Genomic DNA, 23,418 nt, shown 5'->3' on the forward strand with positions numbered 1-23,418 from the left:
GCATTTTCCCTTACTTTCTCGGAGCAAAAAAGTGCGTGTTTTGGAGCGAAATTTACGGTAAATGGAAAGTCAAAACAGATTTGAAACTTTTATTATGGGGTACTACAAAGAGGATGGTGGGGAAGTATAGATGTTATACAATAAGAATGAATTGGTCTTTTTGAAACAATATAAGTTAAACCAACAAAAGAATGATCACATGCCAAAGCTCAATATTCCATCCCTTTATTCTTCAAATCGGTCTGAAGCGCACAACGTTTTTTGCAAACTTCTGGTCCACGTGTTTTTACAGACCACGGAATACTCAACACGGATAACGATCTGGTACTCTTTTCCTGAAAGAAGAATCAGAATTCAGTACACGCAAATGTTGGGAGGAAAGAAGAGTTTCCAAGTTCATTGCAAGCCTAGAATGTAAGATCCTAAAACTGTTTGTACATGTTTGTTATTTAGTTCATCAGCAATAGCCTTCTCAGTCCACTCTTAATTGCCCAGGTAATTCCAGAGTAGGTTACAATGATATTTCAGTTCGTAACAGTAGCAGGCAGAGATAACTACAAGTCAAGAGGGTAAGATCACTGTTCGGCCCACTACCACAGATGCCTACAAGAGAGTTGGCACCAGCTATATCTGAGGGGGAGGGAATTCGACAGACAACCAACACCAAGAAAGCCCTCCCTCCTGAACTGTTTATCAGTCAATTAATTGCAGTTCCATCAAAAGGACCTCCCCACAGATCTTCATGTACGAGCTCCCCACATGTTGGATCCCTCTGGCCAAGCCCTTCTGATTATTTTGAATCTGCCAAAAAAGGCAAGTGCCGAGAGGGTATGTTTTCAGTCCTGCTGCTTCAACTCCCTTGGCCACATCCTCAGGCCTCAAAACCTGGAACAGATCCTACTAGACCAGATAGGACACTGATGGTGCCTTGATGGAGTATATCCTGTATTAGCCGGTAGTATCAAATGTAAAACAAAATTTAATAAACGTAGAAGCATACCTATTATAAGGAAATTATAGTTCAAATCAATTGTTTTTCTGATAAAGATTGATTACGGCATTGTCTCGCAAGAACTGGAAAAGCTTTGGGTTTTACCTTGGAGCTGCTTTGATAATATCATCGACACGGAGAATCACCTCTGCAGCTTCAGCAGCACTCAGCAAAACTTGCCGTTTCACTTGAAAGCTTTCCACCACTCCCAGAGTTGCCATGTCTGCAATGGTAGCCTCCTTCATGTCTTCAAGAGATTAAGAAAAAAAAAAGGTTTCTCAGAGTTACTAAGGCAAGCATCCCATTTCCATAGTTGTTTTCCATTTTCTATCTTGGCACTATTAAAATGATACTGATTTTAATTAAAGGTCTCCACATTTTCTAGTGGAATTTGCATTTAGTGAAATTCAGTCTTACACTTGATTTTAATTTTCACTGCTGCTGTTGAATGTAAAGCACCCCAAAGCAGCTTCTATTCCCACTGCCAAGTGTTTATTAGTCTTAGTAACACAAAGGTGTATTTTTAAAAAATAAAACATACAAACTATATATAAAAATCCTTACCAAGTCCATACGTGGTTTTCCCTTCAATATGAGCAGCTCGAAGCTGGGAAACCAAATCTGCACTGTCATAGCCAGCGTTATCAGCGATGATAGTTGGGAGCTAACAAAATCAAGCAGTCTTGTTAGATCATTTGGCAAAGAACAAACCTGCAAACTACATGCCAGTTGCAAAAATAAATAACAATAATGCACAGCACACATGTAAGCGCTATGAGTTACTATTGTACTATTGCACTATCCTTACTCAAAATATGTGTATCCTTGATGCAGAATCTGAATTTGTCAATACTGACAATCTTTGGCAATCCCTCCCATTCATTGAAGAGAAACAAGTTTACAAGAGAATCCCAGATCTCTGCTTAGGTCAGGGCTAGGGAACCATTATCCCTGACCACTGGCCACACTAGACGGGGCTGATGGAAGGTGGAGTCCAACAACATCTGGAGGGCCACAGTCCTCCATTCCTGGTTCAAGGGAATCCTGATACAATTGATTTGGAGAGAGAGAAAGCCAACCAACCCATGTTTTAAAAGCGCTTAGAAATAACGCTATGTAAAGCCAGCCAAGCCAAAGAAACATGGGAAAGGGCCTAGAGGAAGATACGTAATGTTACTGTTCCTTGGTTAACAAGGGCACAAGTTGGTTGCATGAGCCACAAACCTGAAAACTACCATCTCAAAAGACTTTGCAATGACCAACAACCAGTAAATGTCGTTTGGGTGCTCAACCTCCTCCTCATAATTACTAGCTTTCCAGAGCACTGTGCTTCGTTATACTGGTAGTAAAAAGAACCAAACACTAGTTTACCGTGCTCAAGGCCTTAGCGAATGACTCCATTGCTACGGATTCCTTGCCTGGTGTTCTCTTTGCAAGCTCCCAGACAGCATTAGCCATTAACATCTCTGAGCAGCCTATGAGTTAGGAAACAGACACCTTGTAACCAACCTGAGAAAGTATTAAAGTTAAATTTTCAATTGCTGGAGTTAAAATAAGAACACTATATTTACCTCCACCATACACCGTTCTAGTATCTTTTACAGTCTGGGCAAGAACACACAGTGCATCATGCAGAGATCTTTCCGCTTCATCTATGATCTGTTGTGTTGCACCACGCAGCACTACGGTGCATGCTTCACCTAAAAGGTATAAAAAGGTAAGGAAAAGCAAAAAAATATTTCCAACGAAATCCTGTCTCCTACATAGCAATATATAAAAGGACTATCCTAAAGCCGCATAGTGGTGACTGGTTGTTGTTGTTGTTATTTATTGTTAAAATATGTGTACCACCCTTCATCTGCAGATCCCAGGGCAGTTCACAACATAAAAACACAATATAAAAGCATAAAAACAAGAAACAACAACAAACCAATAACCCCCCCTCCCCCCACTAGATGAACTGAGCTACTAGAGATGGTTGCTCTGTAGCTGTTCTTGTTGCATATTCAGGCATTTCCCTTTGCATACTTGCAACAGGTGTTATTCTGTCTCGAGGTGGTAGAGGTGCTGGGGTCACTGCTCTTTCCATGTGTGGGTAACATATGAGCATTGCTACTACCCACCATCCCCGATAGTTTCCAGGGACGTGCCTGTTTTTAAAATTTTCAGACGGTGGGTATCTTCCCCTCCCTTCCTTGGGTAAAGCATGAATGCAAGGTGGCAGCTGCTCCACAGACACAGCAGTGGACGGTAGCTGGTGCATATGATTGTTCTGTCCAACACTGAGCAGCAAAACCTACCCATGGCAACTCCAGAGAAATGAAGAAGTTTATCTTCCCCAATCATGACTTCTTCAATCAGCTTGCAGCTTCCTAGCTTTACCAATTCTGGATGGTCAAAAGTTGAAGCAATTTCACCACCTGAGAATGAATGCAACTTTGTGTTAGCCTTTTCCTCCCACAAGTGTAAAATAGTTTTAGTAACTGTTTACTTAGTAGACATACAAACCTGAACTTTGAAAAGAAGCTTTTATGAAAAGAAGTATGAGCAGGTGTTCATCAGTCAGTCTCTCTCTCTCTCTCTCTCTCTGTGTGTGTGTGTGTGTGTTTTGTTTTAAAGAAACTACTATGCTGATATGCCACTTTTCACCTTAAATCATGGAGACATCCTCACTACCATTGTGCGAAAAATGTTGAAAAATGTATTGGTAGCCAATTTCAGCTCTCATAGTTGGCCCACAAGCAGCACAGAAGCTGGGTTCTGTGTAACTTTCCCGAATAGCTAAGAAAGAAATCAGATTTACAGTATGTTGTAAAAAAAATGAAGTGTAGGAGTACGAGTTCAGATCCTTTGTTCAATGGATGGTACTTTGCCGTCAAGGTAAGGTATTTACTATGTGATTCTTGGTTATTAGTGGCATGTTTTATCTGGTGTTGCTTATTTACTTTTATTATGCAGTGGTGTTTTTTTTACTGTACCACATTCTGGGATCCCTTGTGTAACAAAAGGCAGGTTAAAAATAATTCTGTACCTGTAACAAGAGCTAGACGTTCAACTCCAGCAAAATCTGCATGTTCAATAGCCATAACACCAGCAGCAGCAAACATCTGTTCTGGGTAGTTATAGATCAATTGCCTGTAATAAGATAAGGTGCTCATAATAATGTGGCAGGAAACATAACTTAATTTATCTCAGCAAAAACTTCCATAGTGCTTAACAGTACAATGATTTTTAAACATTGTGTATGACTTTAACTGTTAATGACTAGTAACCAAGGTTTTGTTCTTGGGTTCAACATGCCAGGCTCTAGCTTTCATCCATGGTATGGCATGGCAGCAGCAGTAGGTATGAGGAAGGAGTGATGTGGGAAATTCTGTGCACCTTGAACCAGCATGCTGTTTGTTCACACTAAAGTACAGTTCGTTTTAAGCTGTGGTTTAAGGTGATGTGTGAACAGACTTGTCAGCAGAGGCTCTGAAGGGTCAATCAGCATGTTCCAAACATCCCTCAGCATAATACATACCTGTTGATAAAGCAGTTTATTCCATGCTTCAGAATACGTTCAACCTTCTCCTTCATTTTCTCTTTTTCTGCTTGTTCAATTTCTGCCACCTTTGCCGTGGAATCCACTCTTACACGGGAGCCAAATATCTAAGAAATAAATATGGCAATATTCAGCAATAACTCAACTGCTTTGACTACACTAGGATTTGCACCACAAAAATTACGTACCTTAATTTTATCAGTATCCATGCCAGTATTTGCGATAAGGATTTTTGCATTTTCAATCCTTTTTGGCTGGTTGACTCCAATTTTTTTATCCAACAGAAAACCTAAAATGAAGAAGAATCAGACTTTTGTTACAGCAGCAAGGATTATCGGGCATGTTTTATGAAACTGAACAGGTTGCCTGGGTCTCTTTTCACTCAAACAGTCAAGGGGAATAGATTCAAACACTTAGCTGAATAAAACAAAGCAGTATTCCCCCCAAATCATATGAAGCATCAAGGAACACATAAGTCAGACCAAAATGAAACAGTAATAAAATCAGAAGATACTTAGCTTCTTAAATGTAGATAATTTGAGGCTACTTCAGATGCTTAATTCGTACAATACATTATGAAGTGACCCAAGTGCATAAATATGAAAAGGTTTCTCTCAGAATGGGCAAACATTCAGTTTACATAGGTAATCCTGTGATTTAAAACCATTCAGGAAGTAACGTAAACATGATCCACTTAGGTTTCACATCTATGGAAATAGCTTTCAGAGGCCCTTCTCTGCATGCAAAATATTACATTGGAACTTGCCTTCAAAATTTTACCAAGGCTAATAGAAATATACAAATACTGGCTGCACTAATATATCACAGTAAGCCATAACCCATCTTGTTCCTTCCATTTTCAACACTATATCTGAACCAGTGATTGTGTTTGTCCTACAAACCATGAGCAGTAATCAAAGAAGAAAATCTGGTTACAGATCAGTTTATTTACAGTGAAACAAACTATGATCCCTGGTTTGGGCATAACACTAAGACAAGAATTGTGAGCTAGTTTTCTCCCAGTGCTAGCCTGCAGGAATAAAGCAGACACTATTTTATTTGTGAACACTGTGTTATGGCTTACATGACAGCAAACAATGTTTTTTAAACTGGCTTAGTGGAAAGCCTGCTATTTTATCTTCATAGTAAGCAATGACAAGGCTCCTTGCTCTGACATAATTTACTGAATTGTTACCAGTAAGCAAAATTATACCTTCATCCAAGTAGGAGTCTATTAGACTTCCTCCTAGTTTCTTGATGATATGAATCGCTTCCAGATTACCAGATCCCTTCAGCCTAAGGACAGCATCTACTGCAAGTTTTGCAAAGTGATCTTTATGATGAGTAAGCAATTTTGAAGAGAGTGTGGTTTCTGCAATATTCATTAAGTCTTTGTGAAATGAAGCTTCATTTCCCCTGAAAAGCAGAAAAAGCAAACTTAAAAGCACATCTTGGATCATCACTAAAATATATGGCCTTGATCCAGAGAACCACACAGCAAAGTTCTGCATAATTGCAAGTCTTCTGACACTCCACTTTCAAACAACAACCACCCACCTACACCAACCTAACAAGCCGCTACCCAAACTTGGAAGACGTTATCTTCAAATGTTAAGAACAAAAATACTGTGAGCCCATGCAGGTGCCTAATAGCATGTGCTGCACTATTTGTATTTTAGAAGAATGTAAAACTGTATTTTCACAGAAAGATGTCCAATGTTTCATCTGCATACTGATGAGACTAAATTAATCCATGAATCATGGATTTTATTTTTTCAAATGCAGAACCTTCTCAGCATTTAACATCCATGAATAAACAGCAGTACAATAGGGTTTTGCCTCATTAATGTGCCATAGACCCAGTCCTTCCTTTCCCTCTGTATCTAGCACATTTTTGAACTCTGGTATAAATCAAAAGTTTTGCAACACAGGTCAATTTTTTCTAATACAAGACAATTTTATTCAAAATATAGAATAATGTCCTAGAACACTGTCCTATCCAGATGTGAAGAAGTCTTGTTCACTAGGACAAAAGAATCTAGAACAGGGAGGCTATTCTTTCCATAATAGCCACTGTAAAATATTTAAAGTAGTTGGAAAAATAAAAAACTAAGGAGGGAAGAAGCCATTTGCATCAGACACCATTGTCTTTAAAACATGCTTTTCACAAATAAATACAGCAATATCTAAAATAATATATTGCAGAATTCAGAATGTTTTTAATCTGTTGTGAGCCGCCCAGAGTGGCTGGGGGAACCCAGCCGGATGGGCAGGGTATAAATAAATTAGTAGTAGTAGTATGTTCAGGATAAATTTCAAGACTATTTTGCTTATTGGTAGAATATTACAACAAAGTTGTGTGTTTCAAATAGCAGGAAACACTTCTTTAAGTGCAAGCACCATTCAGCTCTTAATGCTACTTCCCTTTTTTGTTTGGCTGCACACACCTGTCATTAGTTACATGCTATTGGACCATAATAATCTGAGAGACAAATGCCTGTTGTCTGTGACTAGAACTAACCCATGATCCACAGCAGATTTCACCAAGGCTTCTCTTGCTGCTTTTGTGGCTTCTCTCCAACCTGCAATAATGGTCTGAGGGTGGATTTTTCTGGCAATCAATAATTCTGCCTCCTAGAAAAATAAAAGCATTTAGTTTATCTTAATGCAGTTGCAAGTAAAACGTGCCACTTTCTTGTTCTTTTTTTCAGTTGTCTCAATGATGCAACGGCTTAAATAAGATTACCTGGAATCTTCAACAAATAAAAGCTCCCTAATTTTTTTTTATCAGTATACCTTATACATATTCTATAAAGTTAGCTATATTAGTTTGTTGCAGCAAAAAAACTTCAACTTAGCATTTCGGCATACCTTTTCAGTGTTTTAAAAAATGGAACTATTTATTACCCTTAGCAATTCAGCTGCCAGAACAGTTACTGAAGTAGTTCCATCTCCAACTTCGTCATCTTGAACCTTGGACATATCTGTGAGGAGAACGTTACCACATAAGCTTTAATATTGAAGTATCATGTTAGAATTCTATACGGCAATACAGAAATCAGAGATAAAAACAGGATCTCTCTAACTGCACTGTCATACTAAAGGCAAGGCTGTATGTGCCCAGGATAGGGCACTATGTCATGAGAAGCAAATGCAGCATTATGCAATGATTAAGCAGCACCATCCAGCTTTTTCTTTACGTCTAAGTTTGACTGCTTTGGTTCAAGAACCAGCAGGATGTGGTGAATAATGTCAGACTGGGAACACAGTGTAGTTTTCACAGGAAGCAGACAATCTACAATCTCTTAACTTAGCAAAATAAAATATCCCCATAATATATTTAGTCAAACATACCAACCAAAACCTTGGCTGCAGGGTTGTCCACTCCAATAGCTTTTAAGATAGTTGCCCCATCATTGGTTACTGTCACTGTGCCTTCTCTTCCAGTACTAAGGAGAATCTTGTCCTGAAGGTCCATATTTGAAGATATTTAATATTTGACTCAAAAGTGGTAATAGTGACAAAAACAATATATTTCAGAAATTACAAATAACTTACCATGCCCTTAGGTCCCAAAGTGCTTTTAACTAGATCTCCAATGGCAATAGCACCAACAAAAGATGACTGGAATAAAAAAGGGGAAATTATAAATATGCCCCAAGCAGAATAAGCTCAAGCTTTCTTCTATAGCGAAACATATACAGGTGCAACTACAGTTCTAGATATCAAGTATCAATGAATATTAGACTTGCCAAACGGGCTGTCTCTGCTCTCTCTTCATCAGCACCAGCCTTGAAGATATTCACAGGTGCTAGGGATAAGGATGCCTGAAATAATAGGAAACAAAATGCCAATTAGCATATAGTAAAGACTTAATTTTCAAATAACAATTTTACACCTTGCCATCCACTTACTATGAGTGTTATGTAATTTCTGAATTGCTCACATTGTGACTATTGCTCCTTTCAGGCATGATGTTCACTTATAAATCCTACATACTAACAGGTACAAGAGCACTAAGTTCTGCCTCCCAGATCACCACTGCCATCACCCTTCATGAGTCTGAAGTGGACAGCATTTTCTATTTGGGGGTTAGGGTGGAGGCTAACAGTGTGATTTAAAGTATGAACCAACCCAGACCCTGCAATCATCATCTGAGGTGCTTCTCTGAGTGCCTCCGCAAGAGGTCTGGAGGGTGGCAGCACAATATCAGGTCTTTTCTGCAGTGGCTTCCCATTTGTGGAATGTTCTTCACAATGAGTCCACCTGGCACTTTCATCACACATCTTTAGGTGCCCAGCAAAAATGATACTCTGTAACCAGGTCTTGGGCTGATTTAACATTCTAGGGCCTTTTAAATGTGTTTGCAGGAGAGAAGCAATTGGTTTGTTTTTGTTTTATTGTGTATTTTGTGTTCTCATTTTGTTTTGTTTTTTAATGTCATCAACTGCCCTGTGGTCGTCAGGTGAAGGGCAACATACAAATTTAGTAAATAATAATAATAATAAATCTTACAGAAACAGGGTTCTAGATCACATGTGGAGCCTCCATGTGGAGCCATCCTCCAATTCGTGGAGGGCAACAAGGATGGTGACGGTTGGGGAATGAGCTGAGAATGCTTGTTCCTCCTCAGGTGTAAAATGTACACACAAATTGAACAACCAAACAAGAGCTTACAGCTGCAGAACAGCAGTGAGGAATATCTGGACTGCAGGCCAAATAACACCCACATGGCCATTTTGGTCAAGCCGCACGAGCCTGTCTTGTACCTGCTATTGTCAAGCGTGGGGCAGCTTAAGACACACTTTCCACAAAGCTTCCCAAGCTCTGATCATCAGGTCTTGCAAAGTGCTGTGCATGGGACTTTGCAAGACCCGCCGATCAGATGGATGCTAGTTCTTGCAGAACGCCACACACATGGCGTCGACAGGCTCCATGATCAGACGATGCTCAGCACCTTACGTGCCTCTCTGCCTGTGCTGCTTGGTTTCAAGCAACAAGGGCAAATACGGGTAGCCTCGCCCACCTGTCAAACTTGGGGAAGGAAACAAGGATGTGGTCCACCCACCAGATCCAGGCCCCCCACCCCTGCTGCAGAATGCAACGTGAACTGCGGTGCAAATCACTACAGTGGTACCTCAGGTTAAGTACTTAATTCGTTCCGGAGGTCTGTTCTTAACCTGAAGCACCACTTTAGCTAATGGGGCCGCCTGCTGCTGACGCGCCACCGGAGCACAATCTCTGTTCTCATCCAGAAGCAAAGTTTTTAACCAGAGGTACTATTTCTGGGTTAGCGGAGTCTGTAACCTGAAGCGCATGCAACCCGAGGTACCACTGTACATCGAAATTTAAGAAAAAGGGCGGGGTGTGTGTGTGTGATATGCGACGCCGTAGGCATGGCAGCAGCCAGGCTCCCGTGAAAGGAGTCTTCACACAGATCCCCAATGAACTCGGGAGGCGACGGGACTCTCCTTCCTTGGGAGATTTTGAATCATAAAAGGCAGCTCTACGTGAGATTCCTGCCTTGCAGGGGGTTGGGCTAGATGACCCTCGGGGTCCCTTCCAGCCTATGAAGTGAGTGCATGGAACTACAACCAAGAGGCCTCTCCGGAGTCCCGTCCCCCCCCCCCCGCTGCGGCTTCCTTTGTCTCTGGCGCTGGCTGACTGCGCACCGAGGGGAGAGGGAGGCGACCCTTCCTCCTCGGGCCGAGGAAAGGCGACGGGGACAGCCTGAAGGGATGAAGGCCCCAGCATCCTATCCACCGTGAACGGCGCCGCCCAAGGAGAGAGCGGGGCCCAGGGGCCTCTCCATCCTCGGCCGTTGCCGCCAGGGCGTCACCGGCTCCCCTCCCCCTTTCCGATAATTCTGGAACCTTCGATTCCCTTCCCCCCCCCTCCCTCAGACACGCCGGGCTCCAGCTCCCCCTCAGCGAAGAGGGACGGAGGGGATGGGATTATCAGACTCGAGGCTCACCATGTTGACGGCGCGGTGGGGCTTCCAGGCCGCTACTCGAATCTTCCCAGCCGCCTCGTGCCCGGAGCCGCAGCTGCGCGTTCGAGCGGATTCAACGAACACCGGAAATGACGCTCGCCGCCGGAGAAAGGAAGGGCAGAGCTGGCTCGTTGCATGCCGGGAAGTGTAGTTTTCTTCCCCCCTACCGGCGGGTCCTTTATGCCTCTGCGTAGCGGGTTGGAGCCTAGCCAGGGATCGGCACGAGCTTGTAATGTAACGGGTGGAGATGGGTTTTCAGATCTAGCTGCTACAGCGGCAAGAATGTTACTCGCCCCAAAATGGAAAGAAGTAGAATTCCCAGCAAAGGAAGAATTGGGTACAAAAACTTGTGGAGTATGCAGAAAGATTTCTTCCAGCCACAGGCCTACTTTAAATTGCAGCTGTTAGTTCTGGGTATAGCAGTCCCACACAGTGGTATTTATATATATTTTTAATTAGGCAAAACCGAAGGCTCTAAATACTGTACTGGGTCGCCACAAATGTCAGAGACCTGGACTTCAAGATGGGAGATAATGGTTAGACACCCCTCTGATCTGGCCCAATTTAAACTATTAGCAAAAATAATAGCCAGAAGCTATTAACAGACTCCACCATTTAAAGGTGGAGAAGGAAAACTTGCATTTTTGAACAGTACTACACAAAACCACTCTCTCTACAGAAACGACAAAGGGAGTTCACCATAGTTTTAACCCAGCCTTGAAGTTTCTCTGCTCAAGCACTAACTAGGTTTGGTGGCTTTCAATCCAACAGGAGAGACTCTTGAATAGCAAATTAATGTGATGTGTACTTAAAAGCAGATTATCTTTACAGTTGACTTGACTGTAAGAAAAAGTACAAAATACAAACACCTGAAAACACCCTTCTCCCATCCTCCCAAGAAGCACTGAACACTTACATAGTAAAAATCATTATTTTATTGCCATGCTACAATTCGTATGAAGCTGGCACTGGTGAGGGGATGTTTTCAATATTACATAATACATTTTGAAACTGACATCATCTGGTAAGCTGAATGACAAAGCACGCCAAAATTAAATGGTAGTATATGAATCTTGAAAAACAAAACATACTATGTGTAGTATAAATGTCATTTTTGCTTAAAAGGAAGCATGGAATGTTTGAAACAAACCACAGTGGGAGAGGGGTGGTTTGAAACAAGTTTGTGAATTTTTCAGAAGGATTTTGGCAACTCTTTAGAATTTTTTATTTTTATAAAATAAACTCTAGAAAGCTACTTTTATACAAAGTCGCTATGTAGGATGTCTTTATGTAGGAAAAAAATTATAATGCAAAATTAGAACGAATAACAACAACAAATTTACAGTATTTTACAATGTAATGACAAAAAAGTAACATACAAATACAATTTTGGCTTTCATAGAAATGTATATTTATGCATTTAATAAATGCATTTGTGGCACACTGGTGATTACAGGACTGTTATTGTCTGTTTTCATGCTAAGATTTTAGCTGGGCTGTACCATAACTTCGGAACCACAGTGCAGGGTTAGAGAAGCAATGTTTCAGAAGACATAGCTGAAGGTGATGCTACAATGAAATGACATGTTTATGTTAAAAAAAAGAAAGGCACCATACTTGCTGGTTGGGACATGCCATAATATGGTATACCATACAAACACTATTTCCTTTTACAAAATGGAAGCATTTCCTATACATTCAGTAGCAATCAATGCCTTACAAACAAGACAACTGCCTGCATTCAAGGTTTGGCAAATATCAGGGGAAATATAGAATTAGTACCATATATGTATCTTTATATAATATTATATATTTATATATATGTATATATTGCATTGGAAATTAACAGGGAGTTCAGGTTGTTGACATCCGTTGCTAAACAAAAAGTATAGAAATTCCTGAGTGAAGGACCTTCTCCATTTTTAAGATCATTTGTTTCACATACAATACCTCAAAAAATCAAAGCACTAAGGAACATGAAATTCAGAAAGTAACCTCAGTTCTGACCATAAACGGGAATAAAACTTTTTCAGTTACATTTTCAGGTCATTTGCGAATATATCAAAAAGCAACATCATCCTGTTTGATGATGATACCTCATGTTCTCAGCTAAGACAATGTGGACATAAAAGCTCTGCATGAGAAGACTTTAATTCCTAACTCTGCCCCCCTTTTTTTCACTGCAAAGAGATTCTGGAACAGAGGGAAGTGACTACCAATGCAAACTTGTGGCTAATTTTACAATACTATGTTAATTTGTTTGAACAAGCACAAAGTTGTCAGACATGCCTCATGTCTCATATATATTATGGCCTTAATCAGATTTATATTGATGTGCTCCAGCCCCTAGCCGCAGATCAAGGTTCTGGCCCCATTCACGGACACTTCTGTGGTAGATTTCAAAGGAACTGTTCATGAAGAAAGAAGCCATTCTATGGTAGGGCCTTTGTGAACACACAGGAAGACTGCCCTGTGCCACAGGAACCAACGATTTCGTTCTTAATGACAGTCATACTTTTTTTACATAAAAGTACAACGGAACAGATATAGCAGAAGACATGTACTTCAGATATACGTTACCAGCCTTAAAAATGATGAGAGTATTTCAACTGTGCTTTGTAAATTCAGTTCAAAAAGTAGCTTTGTTTTTAATTAACATTTCAGGGACTTCATCAGATATTAATTTCTACTTTCCTTATTTCACACAAAAGTCTATGTTAAACTGGAGTAAACTTTGGGCTGGATCCAGAGAATTGTGAGGAGGAAGCTTGCAGAAGTGAATATTCCCATACACTCTTCCCTGTTCCACATCTCCTTTAGTCATAAAGGCAGTGCTTTTTTTCTGGGGGGACGTAGGTGTACGCATACCCCTAAATATTTTGTGAATCTAAGTTTGGCCTCATTGAGGGACAGTATTTCAATATGAGTAGGAAAATGAGAGTACTCCTAAACATTTTTTAAGAAAAAAAGCACTGCATAAAGGTGATTCTCTTAGTGCTGCAGGTGGTTATTGGGGGAGATGGGGAGATGGGAAACTGCATAATAAACAAAGGCAACCACTTGCACAAGGTACCTCTCCTAGGAGGGTCCTCAAGTATGGCTTTTCAGGGGGTGGAGGCAGAAGGAAAGTCCTGTTTCATGAGCTTCTTCCCACTCACCGTTCTCTGTACCCAGTTTAGTATACTGTCATAATAGCCCGGCAAAACTATTGACAAACATTTGAGAAAAATCTTGACCATACCTGAAGATCAAGAAATGAAAACCAAAGTCATGCATCATCTAAAAGAAGTAATTTCAGACTGGACAATAATGCAAGTTCAAGTTACGCTTTCTTTTTTTACCTTGAAACAAGCATCAGAAACATTCATTTAGGATATTTTAAATTAAAAGAACTGTAAAAAAATTAATTGGGGGACGGAATGTGAAGTAAGGTGAACAGTTGCACAGAAGGATAGCATTTTATATGACTGTTAAAGGTGTGGAAACTCTTATGGTTTTTATCAAGTCATGCTACTGTGAAGAGAGAGCAAAAGGTAAATACAGTCACTGATCATTTTACTGTGAGTGTTATTATTACTTTTTAAGAGATGGGTTTTAGGTTCCTTGTGTTTTTGGATTTTAAGAGGTGGGTATCTGCTTCAACCTTTACTTGGTAAAATTAAAAGGGATCAACCTTCAAGAAATGGGGAAAAAAGGATTTATGAATCCAACACCGTAACCAAATTCACAAATGTGTCCTTTTAAAGGGAGATCACATGCAATACTGCTTAGGTCTAGCCCAATATAAATCTGTGTATCATCAAATGCTGTTAAATAGTACCACTGACAACTGAAATTTCAAGCAAAGTATTTCTATCTTGTCTGTTTAATAAATGAACTTTGTACAATCTATGCACGCTACATGTGTCAGCACCAACACTTTCTCACATTGACTTTATTTCCTTGGCCCACAAATAAAATCTGGGGAAGGAAGTATCCTGTGCATATGTGCTCCCCACGTCCAGATTGCATGCAATTGCACCCATATACTTTCTAACTTAATTCCAGGGTGAAGAAAACCCCCAGTAAGCATTACATAGGAGGAAAGAGAGAACAGGATACAAGACAACTGTGAAACGTGGTTGTACATAGCTGGTGCCTGGGAGTGCAGAGTGCTCAGGTGTTCTGCCAGGATCACGCAGTACTCAGATGCTCTGTTTCTATTATAAGCCTTCCTAATTGTCAGGGGAAGGGACGCGGGTGGCGCTGTGGGTAAAACCTCAGCACCTAGAACTTGCCGATCGCATGGTTGGCGGTTCGAATCCCCACGGCGGGGTGCGCTCCCGTCGCTCGGTCCCAGCGCCTGCCAACCTAGCAGTTCGAAAGCACCCCCGGGTGCAAGCAAATAAATAGGGACCGCTTACCAGCAGGAAGGTAAACGGCGTTCCGTGTGCTGCGCTGTCTTGCCAGATGCAGCTTGTCACACTGGCCACGTGACCCGGAAGTGTCTGTGGACAGCGCTGGCTCCCGGCCTATAGAGTGAGATGAGCGCACAACCCTAGAGTCTGGCAAGACTGGCCCGTACGGGCAGGGGTACCTTTACCTTTAATTGTCAGGGACTGCTTGGATACTGAGGAATGGGCACCAGAAGGGAGGTTGGAGACTGACTTGGAAAGAGATAAGTGATCTGGGACAGCCTGTAATAGGCAGATCGAGAGTCAGAGGCAGGAGAAGCTGCAGGGTTGGAGAGGAAAGAACGGGTGCAGGAGGAAGACAGGTCAGGCTGGTGTAGGGGAAAGGACTTCCACACCTTCTCCTTCTGCCCTCACCTCTCCTGCTCCACTGTCTCCCAGAACCAGCAGAGGATTGAAGCAGGAGGAGCAGAAACAGGTTACATGAAGGCAGAGTCATTGCCTCTTTGCACACAGGTCGGGAGCGACAACTGCTTCATCCAGTGCAGGACTAGGAGTAGCTGAGAGATGCAGGACTGATGGGCATGCCTTTTCCTAACTTTTATGTGTACATTTGACAATACAGAGTTAATTCATCACTCTGGACATTGCTTGCCTGACAGGCCCATGACGCTGATTTTGTCAGAGAAGTGAATGGGTGCAACAGTGCAAGTTTGCTGAAAAATTGTAATAAAAGTGAATGGAGAATGAGAGAGAGGTGAAGCAGCAGTCACAAAGAGAGGAGAACACAAGATTCAATCGGCACCAACCAAGCAATATGCTGATACCTCCTTAACACACAATGTTGTGCAAGAAAATTGAGCACCACCATAGAATTCATGGGACGTTGTTTACTGTGCCCACTTTTGCACGAGTATCAGGTACAGTGGTATCTCGGGTTAAGAACTTAATTTGTTCCGGAGGTCAGTTCTTAACCTGAAACTGTTCTTAACCTGAGGTACCACTTTAGCTAATGGGGCCTCCCGCTGCTGCTGCACCGCCAGAGCACGATTTCTGTTCTCATCCTGAAGCAAAGTTCTTAACCCGAGGTACTATTTCTGGGTTAGTGGAGTCTGTAACCTGAAACATCTGTAACCTAAAGCATCTGTAACCCGAGGTACCACTGTACTACGTTGTACAAAAAAACCCCAATACAGCAATTAAGCAAACGCCTGTAAAGAGTTTTCCCTACACTGATACTTTCTCCACTTATCTGCATTAGACGTGGCAATTTTTTGCCTTTAGTATAAATAAAGCACTTTACTGAAAAATGGGTAGACTTAAAAAGGTGGTTGGCAATATTATTCTCTTAAATCATATTTTACTAGACTGCTACTCAACTTGGGCTCATCAACTGATCAATTCAGCAGAGTATCCTGTCCAGGGGATAGGTGCTTAAGGCTGAATATGTGTTCAGTATCTCTGTGTGACTGCTGCACGAGCACAATTGGACACAGAAATCTGACACCCTGGGAATCAATACCAGCTTCTTTTATTCTTTTCAAAGAATCTGGTAGCTGAAAAAAAGCTTGGAAATATGTGATTGAAGTCTTGTGAAATCTATGTTATCTAAGGAGAGTCAGGACTTCCTGTGACCTAGGAACCTCCTTTTAGTGCCTGCCACAGCTCTTTGCTCCTATTTCTCGACACCTGCATCTACAAACCTAAATAGCCTCCATCCAATTAGCCCTCCCATTCTATTCTGTTACGGTAATCCAAAATACAGTTCTCTTAGGAAAGCATGCAAAATCAGCATATGCACATCTGACTGGTGTAACAACAGAATTTGGATTTTGCTGACACACACAAAGAACCCTTGAGGTGGAAAATTCAGAGAGTGAGATTTATGATTTTAAAGGAATTAATTGAGGAGTTTCCAGAATATGCACATGTTCATTAGCACCTCTGGTAAAACCTTGTTTTTGCAAGTATGTCAACCTATAACATCGTATCTTGTACTTTTCACAACAAAAAATATTACACTGTAAAGACTTCAAAATGAAGCAGTAGGCACACCTACGCTGTGCCCTTCTGTGATATCGAAATGACTGGATGATTTACAGCTAATGTTATAACATAAAGACAGCACAGAAATGGTGTCTTGTGTACTTTTCAGGCAAAAAAAAATGTGAATAGTATTACTGAAAGGTTATTGCCACTTTTTGCAGGATATTGTGAAGGAAATGTCAACATCATGCAAGTTATTTCTCCAAAAAGTATGTGTTCAGTGCTCTCCTACTAAGCACATTGCAGATCCAATGCAAACATTAATACTGATGACAAACAGAGACTCAAATCTGCTAATGATGACTGCATCCCAACTTTGATGAGTCTCCAATAAAGTGCATATCTTGTCATTTGATAGCAGCTAATTAGACACACTGTCTCCCTGAAGAGACAGAGACAAAACCATGACAGCTATTTCGGATGTCAGAAAAGGATAAAGAGCTAGCCTAGTTTCTTTCAAACATACATGCAAGGAGATAGTGTTCAGGTACATAAGACACAAAAGATGATTAAGGGGAACGATGCAAGACAATTGATCAAATCTAAGCTTTTCTCAAAAATAAATTATGATCGTATCCTCTTTCCTTTTACATTCTACTGTATATTTCATAATACCTATTTTCCTCAAGCAAAATTATAGAGCTTAACACCATGCAGTCCTGCCAATCAGGATCCAGTTAGCTGAAATATATTTAACAGGATTTCAGATTATCCTGACACATTCAATGTACAGTTGCTTTCAGAGAGTATCTATAGTCCCCTAACTTCTCAAGTACCAGGTTATTTACTTCCAAGCACCATTCATTGATGGACAGAGAAAAAGAAATGATTTGTTTCCAAAAGAATTCACAACGTCCCATTCCTTCTGTCATTTCCATCATGAAGGATTCTAGCTGTATATCTCACTACATTCTCATATAAATATGAGCAGGAAGGTATTTTTAGGCAGCTGAGTTCTTAAAATGTCAGTTCTTAAAATGTCATTGAAATGAAGGCAACTTTATAACTGAACAGAAAAGCAGCTTTGCCAGAGTCTTTTTTTATATACCAAGCCAAAACAAGAGTTTAAGTGATTTTTTGGAGGGTTTGTGTATGGAACTCAACTTTTTTTGGAAGACACTTAGCTTTTTTTCTAAAAAAAATGATCTGTTAAATTGATCTGTTTTGTTCAATTTGAAGGGCATGTATATAGAGATGTGATGGCCCAAAAGAAAAAAAAACCTGAATTATATGTATTTTTCCTGTACTGAGATATGTTAGTTTCCCATCTACAAGAAAGTTTTGGGAAACATAGAAAAAAAAATATGCAGCATTTTCTTTCAGAATGAGGAAAATACTTTTTAAAAACCAGTTTTAAAGTAAAATCACTATGCAGTCAGTTCACAGTGTTGAAAATCTCTCAGACCAAGGTAGTAAATGTTAGTGATAAAAGCACTGCTGCTATGATCGGAAAAGCAACACACTAAGACTTAATTCAAAATTCACAGGAAATTGGTCCTTATTTGAAGTCCATGAAGTTCCAATTGAAAGTTTATAGATTCAGAACCTATGGATCTTTCAGAGCAAAAAAACACAAGTTATGCTACTATCTGCAATTATATTTACTGAGATCATATGGGATATAAATAAAACAAGTAACTGTTCAGGAGAGATAATTTTCTCTGCAGTTCCAGTGAATGCTCCAGCTGTTCCTATGTATGTTTACTCAAAAGCAAATTCCACTGAATTCAGTGGCGCTCAAGCCAATTAACAGAGAAATCTTAACCCTGCTCAGGTAGGAACAGGGCATGGCACAGAATTGACCAGAGTGGAAGACAGGATTTTAATTTTTAAGCTACTTTGCTAGCTGTGCCTCCCCCTTCCCTCTAGCAATATCCTGGTTTGGGCGTCCTACCCTTGGTATCACCAGCAGAAACACCACTAGCATTAACTACTCAATCATCACCATTTCAGCAGCTAGGCCCATCCACTGGTGGAGCCTGGGCAGATGGGATACCTCCACCATATCATAATCCCTCTTACAGCACAGATCAGGGCTGTTAGAGCTGGTCTGTAACTCTGCATGGGTCTGGATTCCAAGTATAGTAACTGTTTAAGTATAATAACCCTATAATATATTATTAACAGACTATCCAAATGTAAAACCGCTATTATATTATAGGAATGTGTACTTCCAGAGCTTCTCTCTTAAAATATAGCATATTCTGTTTCCGCATGAAAATATTTAAGTTTACAATACTATTTTAAGCCCATGCTTTCCTTTGTTTGCTACAGTATTGATGGCTTCAATACTGTATTTCATTTCATTTTTTCCTTATTTTTCCAAGTGAACATTGGCAAGGTACCTTCGACATGGAATTTTTAACTGCTGCACTCTAACCCTGGATAGATTTGCAATTATTGTTTAAATAAAATAAAGATGTTTATAACTTTAAATTTCATAAATAAACTAAACAGTACCAATATGTTCTAAAACATACTACATTTTGTGTTTTTAAAGAAGGAAAGTTTATGTTTGATAAGATAGTATGCTTATATATATATATATATTTCCATTTTTTACATAATTTCTGGAATTCTTTTTCTGGTGAGGAAAACACACCAGAATTCCACCCCTGCCCCTAGGATCCTTTAAAATGTCTTGAAATTGTTAGATCTCTCCATGGTCTCATACCAGTTTTTAACAGCTATTTTTTCCTTTGCAATTGCAGGCTCAGCTACTCTGTGTTGCTGTGATGTTGCTTTGCAAGCTTCTTTTACTGTGAAACCGAGGGACGACTGGATAAATTTACCAGGGAAGATCAGCAGATGCCAGGTATACTGGGAATATTCAGTGATAGTTAAACTAGCAAACAAAACGGGTTACATTTATATATCCAGAGATATTACTTCCAGATATTCTCTACATATTCAGTAGCTCCTCCATTCAAAGACTTGCTCTGCTGGCAACACACTGATGTCAATAACAGAACCGTATCACAAAAAGCACATTATGGCAGCACTGAAAGGATTTCATGCTTAGAATCCTAGGCAGATACCCCATTGCAGATGTTTAGGACTGGGGTCTCCGTTTCACAGAACCCAGATGCAGACAAGAACATAGGAACTGCCTTATACCAAAAGTCACATTATTGGTCCATCTAGCTCAGCACTGACAGCACGAACTGGAGCGGCTATGCAGGGTTTCAGACAAGACCTATCTGGAAATGTTAGGGATTGAACCTGGCACCTTCTGCAAGCAAAGCATGTGTTCTACCACTGAGCTGTGGCCCTTATCCAACTCAAGCAAACTATTACTTGTACAACCACTTTACCGGCTTGCTTTGGTAAAGCATAGGATATAGTCAAGCCCAGCATTCTGACTGCTACATTGACCTGCAAATGTTATCTGGAAGAAGCCAATACATGCTCACATCTCTATACACCCCTCTCTAAGGTGCCAGGGAACTGTTTGTACTCAAACATCTATAATGCACCATTCCATTTGTGCAAGTAAAGAAGGCCTTTCTGAAAAGGGACAATATTATACGTGGGCCTCCCCAAAAGCTTTCCCATAACAACATGGAAATTGAACAAAAGGAAACATATAAAATACAATGAACAAGAGCTATGTACAGAATTAACAGTATGCAACTTAAAGGCTGTACAGGAGAGATGGCGACGCAAAATGAAAAGCAAGAAAGAGCAAAGACATTTTACAGAATGGAAAGATCTGACCATACATTAAATGTAATTGCGAATTACTTCACAAATATCTGTACAACTGTACAGGAAAAACCTGAAGCTGCCACTTGGAAGTCTGTAGTGGATCTAAGCCAAGGCCAATTTCAGACTGTGATGAAAGGGAACACTAACGTGAAAGGGAACACTGAACCTCTCACATGCGACAGTGGCAAGTCAATCCTGAAGCTCTTTTCTCAGGATGGTCTGAAGAAACAAATCTAAGTTGGAATCCAAAGAGCTCTATGCAACCGCAGCAGATAGTGATTCTGCATCTACATGGAACGGTTGCTGATTTTTTTTTCTTTCAGCTGCATGGGATGTTGCTCTCAATAAGTTTCTGGGAGCAGCCCTTTGTGGGGTGGGGGGCATAATGGGACAAAGAGGGCTCCAGCAGTAAGGAAAGTCAGGAATGCCATCCACTGCATCCTGGCCAAAAACAATTTATAGCTCTTTATCAATACAGTACCATACCATATTCCTTATGCCACCTTTACACACAAAAAAGTGTGAGTTTATCTTACTTCCATGCTAAATGGTACACTTTCTTCAGATTAGTCACTGCTACTTTTGATTTGACAAAGCAAAAAGCAAAAAACAAAACCTTGAACTGCAACACAGTGTCTTTCTGAAGTGCAAATGAATCTGTGACAAAACAGCATTTTAAAAAAATTACTACCTGCTGGATTTATGGTCAGTGGTTTTAAAGTGCATCTGGTCATTATTTCAAGGACTGAAACCAAGTGCTAAATGATACTCTAATATATTTATGAAACTGCTGATTTCATCCCTCCCAAGTCAGCCACTCGTAAGTAATGGCACTCTACTCAGTATTAAAATTTCAAATTTAGTAATTGACTTTATTAATAGACTTACACAGTGCAGGACCGTCACAAGCTACTCCTACTGGAAGGGCTTTAGAGGATGACAGCTGCCTGTCATCCTCTCCCATCAACTAAGCACTGATTTATGTGCCAGACCATCATTAAGCCCACACATGCTAGATAAAAGGAATTTGTACCCTGTTATGGCTCAACCCAAACTGACCAGAATCTCTCTCGTTGATGCCACATGATGCCATAAATTCAACTGGAATATGTGAATCTACGGGCCTACGCTATGAGAGAAAATACTGACCTGCTTGTTAATACGAAGTTTCAGGAGGCATTAAAAAAAATGTCATAATGCCTTCAGTGACTTTAGGCACATGGCCAAGTCTGCCAGAACTGGCATGTTATCCAACTTTAAGCCAATGCAATAGGCACTATAAGAAGATGACAACACTGTCTGAAAGCTGTTAACTACCATTGTAAAATGAAACAGTGTTATTCAATACTCTTTCTATCTTAAATTCCCTTTAAATAAGCACATGACATGAAGCATTCAGAAAAAATCTATCGATCTATAACATGTGGTGTAGCATTTAAAAATCAAAACAGAGCATTCATTTAAAAAAAAAACTTCAAAAAGGTGCAAATGATTTAACTAATGCTTTCCAGGCTCACATAGGCAGGTCAGTACTATTATGTCTAGTTTTTCTAGAAGTACCGTCGTCACGTGGCAGTGCTTTCTGCAAGCTTGACATAGCAGCTGTTCTTTCAATGTCTATCACAGCATACAGCTCTGTGCGCCTGGTTGGAGTCTGTGGAAGTGGCGTGGTAGGAGTTTTTGGAGTCTGAGGGTTGTCAGAGTCACTGCCACCTTCCAAATCAACCTGTATATAATTGAGCTGCCTGTGTTCTGAACTTGGTCGCCTAATATCAAAGTTAAAGACTGTTGGGGTACAGTCCCGGCGTCTTGCATATTCCACTTTGTGAGCACTTGATGGCACCGTCACATTCTCTGTATTGACATAATTATGCATGGGGTCTAAATTATTGTGATAGCCATTCAGAGACGGTGTCTTTGGTCCTAAACTGTCATCCTCCTCTTTACTTAGCTTGTGGGCTTCCCAAACTGGAGGCAAAGATGGCAGGTTTTCATAATTTAGCAATGCAGTTCTCCTCTGAGCGGAATTGTTGATATTCTGGGTATCAGAGGTACTGGATGATATCAGACGACCTCTCCTGAGTCCTGGGGCACCAGGGATAGACAACCTATTTACATTTTCATACGCTATTTTGTTACCAGAGGAAACCTCTTTGCGTTCATCACTGTCGTACCCAGTGTCCCATTCATTGTTACTACTTGCGCTAGCTTGAGTACTGTTGGCACTAGTTTCAGTACTGTTTCCACCACCTTGAGTACTGTTCCCACTGGATTCAGTTTTTTCTTTTTCCATTAACTGCCTCTGGACAGGCGTTGGACCCAAAACAAATTTGACTCCTTCAGGTTCCAGTACAACCTGGGCATCTCTGTCATCTGGACAAGTTTCATCTTCCCTTGCCTTGCTTGTTTCTGCATTAGAAACCCTTCGCTCCAGAGGTGTACGCACACTTGGCCTGTTTTTTCTTTCCTCCTGTACACCTGTTGTATTCACATATGTGTGGACCTGCAAAAGACAGAATAGCATGTCAGCTGTGGGGTCACATGGCTGCTTCACACATTGTCCAACTCCATTTTTCCTTATGACCACATTTTTCGGTCATATCCCAAAGGGGCAGGTACAAGGGAACATGAACTCAGTCCAGAAACCTGCTTCAGAGCAATTCTACCATAGAGAACAAGACTGGCAACGATTTCAATAGAGATTTATACTATCACAGCAATCATGAGAAAGCGGAAGAGAATTAAG

The 23,418-nt window shown here is 40.6% G+C and overlaps 2 protein-coding genes across 4 annotated transcripts in view; both read right to left on the minus strand.

Annotated features, from left to right (window-relative positions):
• Positions 1–75: 75 nt before the first annotated feature.
• Positions 76–10,665, minus strand: CCT2 (chaperonin containing TCP1 subunit 2). 2 transcript variants are annotated; one of them, XM_083463597.1, is made up of 16 exons: positions 10,510–10,665; positions 8,288–8,362; positions 8,094–8,159; positions 7,890–8,001; positions 7,443–7,519; positions 7,057–7,169; positions 5,749–5,951; positions 4,724–4,824; positions 4,515–4,642; positions 4,023–4,126; positions 3,292–3,411; positions 2,563–2,691; positions 2,363–2,466; positions 1,556–1,655; positions 1,097–1,238; positions 76–335 (listed from the first exon to the last, which is right to left on the minus strand). In XM_083463597.1, exons 1-16 carry the CDS (start codon positions 10,510–10,512, stop codon positions 305–307), a joined length of 1,608 nt encoding a protein of 535 aa, XP_083319723.1. In that variant the 5' UTR covers positions 10,513–10,665; the 3' UTR covers positions 76–304. The 2 variants fall into 2 exon arrangements, with proteins under 2 accessions (XP_083319723.1, XP_083319724.1); XM_083463598.1 differs by lacking the exon at positions 10,510–10,665 and adding an exon at positions 10,208–10,390.
• Positions 10,666–11,444: 779 nt separating this feature from the next.
• The window catches only part of FRS2 (fibroblast growth factor receptor substrate 2), a 41,037-nt gene continuing 29,063 nt past the window's right edge, over positions 11,445–23,418 (minus strand). Inside the window, exons 7-8 of one of the 2 annotated variants that reach the window (XR_014516602.1) lie at positions 15,110–23,175; positions 11,445–14,741 (exon numbers count right to left, since the gene is read on the minus strand). Coding sequence is in view for 1 of the 2 variants with exons in the window: in XM_083463603.1 (XP_083319729.1) it covers positions 22,186–23,175 (990 nt within the window). In the remaining variant the exon portion in view is untranslated. Of the gene's footprint in view, positions 14,742–15,109; positions 23,176–23,418 lie in introns of those variants that run through there. The other variant, XM_083463603.1, reaches the window with a different exon arrangement.

Source organism: Podarcis liolepis, assembly GCF_965112155.1.
Source record: "Podarcis liolepis genome assembly, chromosome: 10".
Lineage (NCBI taxonomy): Eukaryota > Metazoa > Chordata > Lepidosauria > Squamata > Lacertidae > Podarcis > Podarcis liolepis.

Coding starts and splice junctions, on each gene's coding strand:
- CCT2 (XM_083463597.1), bottom strand. Junction 4,825..5,748: donor AGACTCCTACTTGGATGAAG/GTATAATTTTGC, acceptor TCTTCATTTTAG/GTTTTCTGTTGGATAAAAAA. Junction 4,643..4,723: donor TGGATACTGATAAAATTAAG/GTACGTAATTTT, acceptor TTTATTTCTTAG/ATATTTGGCTCCCGTGTAAG.